At 36.0% G+C, this 11,735-nt stretch overlaps 2 protein-coding genes across 2 annotated transcripts in view; both read left to right on the top strand.

Annotated features, from left to right (window-relative positions):
- Positions 1 to 11,582, top strand: part of LOC106875467 (protein fem-1 homolog CG6966) — a 17,917-nt gene extending 6,335 nt beyond the window's left edge. Inside the window, exons 2-3 of the mRNA XM_052977112.2 lie at positions 483 to 533; positions 9,580 to 11,582. Of these exons, the coding sequence (XP_052833072.2) occupies positions 483 to 533; positions 9,580 to 11,426 (1,898 nt within the window). The 3' untranslated portion in view covers positions 11,427 to 11,582. The remainder of the gene's footprint in view (positions 1 to 482; positions 534 to 9,579) is intronic.
- LOC149130910 (protein fem-1 homolog CG6966-like) overlaps positions 1 to 11,735 on the top strand; it is a 26,668-nt gene that overhangs the window by 6,401 nt on the left and 8,532 nt on the right. The window lies entirely within an intron of this gene.

Here is an 11,735-nt window from a genome sequence, read left to right as displayed (position 1 = left end):
TACTTCACGGCATTTTACCTGTCTTTGTGTTCTGAGTTCAAATGTAACGAAGGCCGACTTTTGCCTTTCATCCTTCAGGGGTCGTTAGAATAAGTACAAGTTGTGCACAGGGTCGTTGTAATCGACATACCACTACCAAGAAATTGCTGGCCTTGTGCCAAACTTCGAAACCAGCTCTGTTGTGCCACCGTCGTCGTGATCCTCCACTTTACACTTATTATTGTTGTTGTTGCTCTTGAAGATGCATTCGATCATATAATTTTTTGTTGTCTCCGACATCCTCTTCCTCATCATCGTCATCTTTACTACTGTTCGATGCTGTTGTTGTTGCTTTTGTTTTATTGTTGTTGTTATTGTTATTGTCGTGGTTATAGTTGTTATTGCTTTTGTTGTTGATGTTGTATTTGTTATTGTTGTTGATTCTTCAAATCAGCCGCGATCGAACCGATGACTGAAGGCATTCAAATATTTTTCTTTTTCAGATATAACGTATCCAGCACTACAAGATTCAGTTTGCTCTTCCCATTTATTGTGTGAGGATTGCATACCTAAACACAGATACATACATAGACATTTTTGGCTTTTCAAATATACCGTATCAAACTCATAGGACATATTCGCTGAATAAATCAAAATTACAAACGTGTAAGAATGTGTGTGTGCATGAGTGTATGTATATATGTTATTGAAATGTGTATGGATACTTTGTGCGTGCGTATGTATGTATCTTATTGAAGGTAATTGGATAGTTCGATGCATGATAGTAAGCAGGGCTTCATCATCCCATAGATGTAGCAATAGACAGCTATATAAAATTCAGGACTTATGTGTGAATGTGTCAGAGTGTGTGCCAGTCTAGTGCCTTTTATGTGAGACAAATATAAACGACTCTCAGCCAGATTAACCAGCAGTTGTTGCGGTGACGTTTTTAATCGTAGAGTGGCATCCCTAAAAATTCTCACAATTAACCTGAATTTCGTTCATGTTATCTCTCATGGAGCAGTGCCGGTAGCTATTTACAATAAATAAATAAATACACCACCACCGCCACCAACGCCGCCGCCGCTGCCACCTAGAACTTGTCTTTATTATATGCACACACACACACACACACACACACTTGTCTTTATTATATGCACACACACACACACACACACACACACACACACACACACACACACACACACATATATATATATATATATATATATATATACTCATTTATACATACATATATTCACGCATTCGTAATATATATATATATATATATACATTAAAGCAGCGAACTGACAGAATTTTTACCGCCCTTTGCGGTATTTCTTTCAAATTCGCATCCTCAGTTCGAATGATGCCGGCGTTGACTTTGACTTTCATCCCTTCGGGGTCGATAAAATAAGGGCCAATTGACCATTAGGGTTGATGTAAACGACTTATCTCCTCTCGCAGAATTGCTTGCCTTATGCCGAAATTTGAAATCAATACCTCCGTATCAATGAATGAATCAATCAATCAATCAATTAATCTCTCTCTCTCTCTCTCTCTCTCTCTCTCTCTCTCTCTGTATATATATAACATTTGGGTTTACTTATTTGATTTGGGTGAATCTTGGGCTTTTGTTTTGGTCAATCATTTTTAGCGTTTTGACAGAAACATGTTATTCTAAAATTGTTTTTTAACATAAGCGTGCCCAAACAAGTTGAATGCTTACACAGAGCAGGTTTTACAGCCACATCATGCAAACCGACCGCGAGAAACCGGGCTTAGCTGCTAGTACATAGATGTGTGTGTGTGTGTGTGTGTGGAGTGGTTGACTTCTCGTATAGGAGAAAAGCCATTGCTAGAAATATACATACTCACACACACACATAATGCACGTGCATAACTGTTTGTGTGTCTTCGTTTTGCGCTCAATATCACTTCACAGCTTGACAAGAGAGTTTTTTTCTGTTTTTGTTGCCTCGCCTACATAAATTAATAGAAAACGTTCCGGGCTTGGAAATACGTGCAACGAACGATTTGCTCAGTTAACTGTTCAAGGCTTTGCACCAATATGTCCGCTGCCAAATGATTGAAGCCAGCAAAAGATAAAGGACAGAATGACATTTTTCATAATACTCAGTTTCGTTTTTCTGGAACCGGTAACTGTGTGAAGTGATGTATTATTGAGATTAAATTGACAACCAAAACAAGAAAGGCATCTATACGCAGCATGAAAACAAAACCTGACAATGCACCGATGTACACCAGGGAAATCATAACCATCCAACTAGGTATGGAGAAATATATATATATATATATATATATATACAAATACATACACAGACACGCATACGCAGACACGAATATATATATATATATATATAAGTATTGAGTATGTATCGTTGGTGGTATGTCTGCACCTTCTTCGAAAGAGACGAGCAAAGTCTTAGAAAATACTACACTATATTATTGAATGAGTGTGAGTGTGCGTGTTTACAAAGCACGTATATTCATGTATGTGTATGTGTGTACGTGTGTATATGCATATATATGCGTGTGTATCTATATATATATATATATATATATATATATATATATATATATATATATGTATATATGCATGCGTAAGTACATATATATACATATGCATATATACATATATGTGTGAGAGAGAGAGAGAGAGAGAGAGAGAGAGTGAGTGACTCTTTGACTATGTGTTACCCCCATCACCACTTGACAACCGGTATTGGTTTGTTTAGACCTATTGAAAAAGTACTACGCTTAAAAAAATAAGATTTGGGTGCGATTTGTTTCACTAATACTCATCAAGACAATGTTCCAGCATGGCCGCAGTCAAATGAGTGTAACAAGTAAAAGAATAAATGAATACATATATATAATTATATATAAATAAAAACGCTCTCTTTCAAAGTTTAGCCCGGCTCACGGGCCCGGTTTCACGGTTTGAATGGTGCATGTGTTCCCCACCTGGACGGGACGCCAGTCCATCGGAGCGTTACTCATTTTTGCCAGCTGAGTGAACTGGAGCAACGTGAAATGAAGTGTTTTGCTCAAGAACACAACGCATCACTCAGTCCAGGAATTGAAACCACAATCTTACAATCATGATAACACTGGGATCGAAACCACACGTCTTCCATGACGATTTAGGTGCTGTATACGAGCGAGTAATATACACGGGTCTGGCATATCTTTCATAATAAAGACCGTAACCTTACCGTATATTTCCGTCTGGCATTTTAGGTCAGACTACGGAATGAAATCTGATGGGTACGCTGCTCTTTGTGTCTTTTTTAATACCATACGCCATTCAAGCAAGTAAAAATAACTGAGAAGCTCCAAGTAACGCTCAGTTAAACTCGTCCTTGTGTTTGTTGTATACCTGAGATTTGCAACAACCATGCTTTGTATTTTCAAACATATGAGACGTGCAGTATAAAAGGGCGTGATGCAGTTGTTGGCGCTGTCCACGTGGCTGCGTACTTTGTTGCAATGCTTGCAGCGACAGTTATGTTCTTCATTGAGTACCAGTCGCTGTACCGCCCTGGAGTCACGGGCTGAGAGGTTTTCATTGTAGCCTCGAAGTATCACACGTTTGCATCGTTTAAATACCGTTTAACTACATGTAGTACTCATGCTGCAGGTGATAAATGATGTAGTGTAGATGGGGGGCAGTTGTTATTTTCTGTTGTGGAGAAGAATCTATGTTCTGTTTAAGATTCGTTCGTTCTTAGACATTGTATTTCTTTATCAGCAACGACAACCATGATTATATTTCTGTTTCCTTCTTTGTATTCCTGTCTCACATAATTTTTATCGTTGTATATTTTTATCATCTGTTTCTTGTTTATCCTTTACTAGGTCATTGTCAAATTTGATGAACGGACAACAATCATACCTGCATACATCCAAATATTGATTTTTTTTTTTTTTTTTCGTTTTACTTAATTTTGGGCTTCGAAATGTAAGGTGTTTGCTAATTGGCTCTATTTTCCCGAGATTTTTCCCTCTTCAATATATGACAGACTACAATCTTACCATCTTGATCTTTAAAGTCTCGCGTAATTTAGGTTATTTGAGAAACTTTCTCTGGAGCTAGTCTGGAGCTAGTCCAACTCTAATTTGAATATCTTGTCATATTTTCAATGCAGAGTGCTTATATTTTAAGCAAATATATTTTGAAGCTATTTTGACCTCCAGACTTATTTTGGTAACAACATGTAATCCGGGAATGAAAGGATGATATATTTGGCACTGAGTTTTAGTACCTGTTTCGATGGTTTGGATAAGATTCAATTCCTAAATCCTGTGTTATTATTTCTTGGAATTTCTAGTCGTAAATTGAAGTGTCTTTACTATTTCTTTCTCCGAGCAGTGGAATCTTATAACTTTCAAACACTTGTCTAGCTGTTGAACTATTCTACAGAGACAACACTGTAAGATATTAGATTGGGAAGCGATCTGTAAATCGCGGGTTAATGTGCTTCCATATTATAATTCCTGTCACTCAACTTGCGTGTTGGTATCACTTCTCTTATCCTTATAATGAGTTCCACATTTAGTCACCCAAGAGAGAAAGTGAGAGGAAGTAAGAGAGAAAAAGAATATTCGTTTATAAGAATGAGCGTGAATAATGGTGTATGAATGTAGTTATGTATTCGTTATAAAAATGTTTGATATTATGGCAGTCTACTCCAGCAAATGCATCATTTCAACTGTCAGTGAACCACATTCAGACAAGGATTAGATCATATTCTGATCACCACCTGAAAGCCGATTGCATGCTGGAACAGATCAGTAGTTGATAAAATTAACTTTATTAGCGGAGTGGCACCAAAGAATCGTAACTCAGAAAATGATAAACCTCTAAGTTTTAATTAATCAGCATTCGAAATCAGGGCCGAAAAAGCAATGGAATTTCGTGGAATTCACGTTGTCCAACAATCTGAAGTTTTCCCAAAGCGACGCCACTATTAGGGATAAAATTTCGAAGGGATTGAAGAATAAAAACATTTACCATCTAGAGCCTGGGCCAATGGTTTCTAACTTATTTTAGCAAATAAAAGAATTTGCCAGGCGAAGTCTTCTGCAGCAGGTACACCCGGATTACACACATATAGACAAGGCAATCCAGTATATGCCCCATGCTTATACAATGTAATTTTTCAAATCTACCGCGCAAGCGCAAATTTTTGTCGGCAGTAAATAAAAGATGCTGGCGTTTAAATTCAAAAATTATCCAGAAAATATTATCAATAATTAATAATATCAAGGGTAATTAGAAAAATTAGAAATTTCTACTACCAGTGGCCTAGCGTTTAAAAAATTAGCCCATAGAATATATATTATTCATATAAATACAGTGTACATTTAAACACAGTATATAGTCTATGGACTAAATTTTTACACGCTAGGCCACAGAAATTTCTAATATTTCTAATTACCTTTGATATTATTACTTATATATATATATATATATATATGTATATATATATATATATATATACATATATATGCATGTATGTATGTATGTATGTTTGTATTTATGCATGTTGGCACAGGTGTTCCTGTGCAGTAAAATGTGTGCTTCTCAACCATATGGTTCATGTTCAGTCCTACTGTGGTGGCACCTTGGGCAAGTGTCTTTTTCTAGGACCTCGGGCTGGACATAGCCTTGTGAGCAGATTTGATAGAGGGAAACTGAAAGATGTCAATCGTATGCGCGTGAGCCACGCGCGGGTGTGTGGTGTGTGTGGAGGGGGTGACCTCTACAACCGCTTGACAACCAGTGCTGATATGTTTCCGCAAAAAAAAACGATAGAATATGTGCCAGGCTTTAGATCTAAAATAAGTAATGGAATCATTTCATTCAATAAAACATTCCTAAAGGCGGTGCAACAGCATCGGCGCAGTGTAATGACTGGAACAAGTAGCGTGCGTGCGTGTGTGTAGCGGCATTAGATATAAAATAATAGACAGAACATTGTGGAATGTGAGATGATCAACGGGACGACAAATAAAGCAACCAAAATACAACTGATATAAATATACAATTGAAACACCCGAGAAAACGCATATCAAAACAGAATGTGGTTATACCAGCGGGAAGAAGAGAAGAGAGGATAACTGTAAAAGCCAAAGGGATGAGATATATATGGAGATTAAGAATATCGGAGAAAAGAAATTAAGGATTTAACGATGTAGCGGCAGATATAAGATTACTGAATAAGTTCAATGAGTAAACAACTGTAAACTGATATTTTACAAAACAGATTCGATTGCGTAAAATTCAGAAGCAGGCACAGATATGCGATGGTATTAGCCAATAGGAATGCATATGTAAATAGGAAACAACTGAAAAAATATATATAATTATAATCATCAGATCAGAAAAATGTTATTTAGATGGCGGAAAAAAAGGAACGCTACCAATGACAGCAAACAAAGTACAGAAGTTTGCCAAATGAATCTAAGATTGTTATAGATACAAGCGTGTATGTTGATATCTGTCACAGTATTTCCCTCCCCCAACGTCTCTCTTTCTTCCTCTGTCGTTCACTCTCTTTATCTCTAAATTTCTGTATGAAAAAGCATGTATGTGGGTGAGTATGTCCAGATTGGAGCAATATCGAGAATAACCAACCGAAATTGCAAAGATAACCTGGATCTCGACTGAGGAAAGAAAACTTCGAATGACCTGTCCTTGTATCGTCTATTTGGATGTTTTGTTGTAGATAGATAGATAGATAGATAGATAGATAGACAAACAGACAAACAGGCAGACAGACATACAGACAGACAGACAGACAGACAGGCAGGCAGACAGACAGACAGATAGATAGATAGATAGACAGATAGATAGATAGATAGATAGATAGATAGATAGATAGATAGATAGATAGATAGACACTACATATTCATATGCGTGCATAATTTAATGTCCAATGAACGAGAAACAAGTACCCAAGGATTACATATTCTAGAGAGAATATATGTATATTTTCTTTTACTTATTACAACTGAAGCTGGAAGTTTGGATCGCACGCGAGTAAAACAGTTTCGGTTTCAAAAAACAAATACGTATATGTGTATGTATATATATACATATATATATGTTTATGTGTATGTATATATATGTATGCAGGTATGTATGTATGCATGTAGGTTTGCATGAATGAATGTTGCTGCATGTATGTGTATATATATATATATATTATTTTGCTTAAAAGAGTTCCAACACTGTCTGTTTTTTATGTTTTATTTATATTCCTGCAGAACTAATGTGGGGTATAGAATATGGAATATACAATATATAATATAATATACAATATATAATATAAAATAAAATAAAAATGGATGGCACCATGAAATAAAGTATTGAATGTAGATGAAATATTGAGTGTTCAATATAAAGGATCAAATATATAAATATATAAATATAAATATATATATATAAAGGCGACTCGAGTTTCAGGGCTAATTCCCTTCGTCATGGCCGGTATGACAGTCTTTAACAGACTGTGAGCAAAATAATATATTCCTCCATACACAATCATACAAAAAAATCCATCTTTTTTTGTATTTATTTTTACTCGCATATATATATATATATATATATATATATATATATATATATATATATATATATGTGTGTGTGTGTGTGTGTGTGTGTGTATGTATGTATGTATAAACATATGTATGTTTATTTGACGTGTGCAATTGAATTATCGATGTGTCAGTCGCTGTATGTTTAGATTAAGAAGTACGATCAAACACACATACACACACATATGTAGATAACGAAGTCTACATATGCAGATGCCTCAATGTGCACCTACGTGCATGCATTGTATGCACATAGATACAAACATGCCTGACGCATTCGAATGATGTACAATATATATATATATATATATATATATATATATATATATATAGATCCATACATATATATTACGTATATATATATATATATATATATATATATATATATATATATATATATATATATATATATATGAGAGTGTGTATATATGTCTGTGTGTGCCCGCGCGTGTATGTGTACGAGACATGTGTATATACTTACATGTCATGGGACATTTCTGATTACTTCCAGCATTTTCGTGATTTAAATGAAATTGGCAAACGAAACTTTCGTGATAGATTCTCTTTTCTCGGCATTTTCATATCTATATATAAACACACTTGTGCACGTGTAAGTGTTACGCGCGTTTGTCTGTTTATGTGTGTATGCGTGCGTTTCCCTCTGTGTGTGTGTGCGCGCGCTTGTGTGTCTTATGACTGCGTTGGTAGATTATTTGGTCTACGACGGCGAAGTAATGATTTTAATTCACAGCGGCATTTTGTGGCCTTGAGCAAGATTCTTTACTTCACCTTGCTTCAATCAACTCAGATGGCAAAAATGAGTTGTACCAGGAATTCAAAAGGCTAACCTGTCACGCCGAGTCTCCCTGAAAACTACGTTAAGGGTACGCATGTTAATTATACGAATAGGCTGTTTTGTTGATCGTATCAACTGGAGAAGTCATCGTCGTAACCAACGAAGTGCCAGTTTCTAAGCCTATGTACTGACATGCCTAAACATGTACATAATCATATCAACGTATATCTGTGTCTCTCTTTCTTTCTCTCCATATCCATCGATCTATGTATCTATCAATCTGTCTGTTTCTCTCTCTCTCTATCTATCTATCTATTTATTTATCTCTACCTGCCAATATAGCGATATATATGTGTGTTTGTATGTGCGTGTGCGTCTTTGTTTTTGTGTGTACATGTGTGTCTAAGTGCCTGCGTTTTATCTCCCACAATACCTTGTAATAATCACCGAATTTTAGCGGTTAGGCAAAACAATAAGAAGCGATAGAATACATATAACAAATTTAAAAAATACATAAGCAGTAGAATCAAATTACATCACTAAAGTTTTCCAGCGCATTGCCCCAGAGTGGCCGCATAACACATACCAATAACGTCAATTGATGTTCAGGTATAAAAGAATATATACCTCTTGACCTTAATCTGTAATCTTATATAATTTTGTCATTCCGTCCTTTATGCACTCACACTTATCCATCCCAGCCACGTTTGTCGTTGGTTCTGCCAGAATGAATAATCTGAGCGATAATGTTACGAAATTATGATGACTTTTTTTTGTATGTATGTATACATACATACACGGTGGTGCATCAGCATGGCCGCAGCTCTAAGCTGAAACTTAAAAAAAACAAAACAAAAAAAAAACATACATATAAGATATATATATATATATATATATATATATATATATATATATATATATTATACTCACACACACACGTGATGTTTGAGTTAGAAATATCGAGCAGGAGAGGGGTGTCCTGGTAAAGAGAGAGAATGTTTTCTGAATGACTGAGTCAAAATTATGATTAGAGAAATCCTTTTAGATTAATATAATACGTAAACTATTGTATTGTTAGGTAAAATCGTTAGGTTTATTTCTCTTTCGATACTGAATGGTTCGACATTGATTTCTTCCTCTTTACTATTTTCTTTCTTTTCCTTGAAATGTTTGAACAGCTGGACGGAAGTTCGATGTCTCGAAACTGTCTGGACGAAGAAAAATTGCTAGTCTGTTGACAGAGTTCATCCGACAGAATAATGTTGCCAAAGTGAAAAATACGTTGAACGTATACAACATGAAACAAAGATATATGATCGTGTCACTGAAAATAAACGGCTGTCCTTTAATTTTTACGGCATCGCATGCAGGTAACATAAGTCTCGTCAACTATTTCCTCGATCAATGTGATGCCAACATCGAACAACGTGGAACATATGTTGGAATGAAATGCACACCGCTATGGATCGCTGCACTTCGGAATCATTTCTACGTGGTGGTTGCATTGGTCGACCACGGTGCTGATATCAATACGCAAGCAAGTTCTGGCAAAAGCGCCGTCAGCATTAGCTGTCGAAACGCTAAGATTGTTAAGTATCTCATTCAACAAGGTGCCGACATTGATTTGCCAGATGCCAGAGGTCGCACATGTTTAATGTATTCGGCCCCACATTTGAACATATGTCGTCGCTTGTTGTCTCTCGGAGCAAATGTTAACAGAGTTGATCATAAGGGGCAGGACGCTCTCCATTTCGCAATAAAACGAGGGCAGTTAAAAACAGTGGATTTATTTGTAAGACATGAAAGTAATCTTTTGAGGAAAGATAATCACGGGATAACACCTTTGGAGTTTGCAGCTATCCATAACAAACCGGATATTTTGGAATATCTAATCTCCACAAATCAGTACGGTAGAGAATCTATAATATCAGCTTATGAACTGTTGGGCAGCCAGTTTGCAATGGATTATCACTTGACTTATAATGCAGAACAGGTGAAGATATGGTGGTTTAGAGCCCTAGAAATGAGCTACGGAGACACAACTCAGACACCAATCATCAAGCATTTATCCACTCATCAAAGACTGGTCACTAATTTTATCGGGGAAGAATTTACAAGCTGTGACTTCTTGAATCAAATTTTACACGATGTGAACTCAATATGGACTCAAGGTCTATTGGTGCAGTCACGGATACTGGGACCCAGACATCCGACTGTCATCAAATCATTCATGAGAAAAACGTGTTTTCATATTAATCGTACTGACTTTCATTCTAGTTTGCAATTATTATACTGTCTGTTGATTTTCTTCGAACAGTTCGCGGACCCATTACAAAACGATATCCTTGATGTTGTAGGAACGTTCAGTTCCATCTTGATGCACACGGTATTAGCAAATAATTCCAGCACTTACTATATTTTCCGCATATTCCATTGCTTCGTCAAATACGTTAGCTATAATATAATTCCTTACTTGAAGAAATATGGTCGGAATTTAACGTTCCACAAAATACCAGATTTTGAACGTTTTTTAGTTGAAATTCTCGACTTACTTGAATTCATATTGAACTTTCCGTTGCCCGATTGTCAAGCAAGCGAGATTGAAAACAGTCTAGGTGAACTCTTACGCCATCATCCACGTGGTATGAACCATATAACGCTACTACAACTATCAATCCGAATGTATCGCACTGTCAGTGTAGTTGAAATGCTTCTGCGATGCGGTGCGGACGTGAATGCCATTGACAACGAAGGCAACACCGCGATACATTACGCTATTCTGTATCCTTCACAACACCAAATAGAAATATTGTCCTCTTTACTTCAATACGGATGCCATGTGGATATTGTCAACAATAATGGCTATTCTGCACTGGAATATCTTCAGCATTGCAGATTAATAACCAGCTCTTTGAAATACTGTACGCTTCAGTGCATTTGCGCCAGAATCATCCGTGAACACAACGTCAACTACAAACACATACTGTCAAAAGATTTGGCATATTTCGTAGATAAGCATGGCTAAGTTCTACTGTTTATAGGATTAATTTCTAGTGAATACCAAGATAATCATTCCTTCAATGTTTTCCAAATATTACACGATTATGATTAACTAAAATGAAAACAACTGTAAAACATAACAAGTAAATGCAAACGTTTATTAAATATTATATGTTCTCTGTATATTATCGGCTTCAATTATTGAGATTAATGCGTTATTTATCATCAGTGAATTTATAATTTTGCATCAGGTTTTAAAAGAATGGAAGTTGGTATGTCTGCATTATTTATATTATGACCACCACACTTGGATTGCTGTTGGACACGAAGCTTC

This window comes from Octopus bimaculoides, chromosome 27 (genome assembly GCF_046866305.1).
Source record: "Octopus bimaculoides isolate indiv1 chromosome 27, ASM4686630v1, whole genome shotgun sequence".
Classification (NCBI taxonomy): Eukaryota; Metazoa; Mollusca; class Cephalopoda; order Octopoda; family Octopodidae; genus Octopus; species Octopus bimaculoides.
This window is presented reverse-complemented; position numbering and strand designations above follow the sequence as displayed.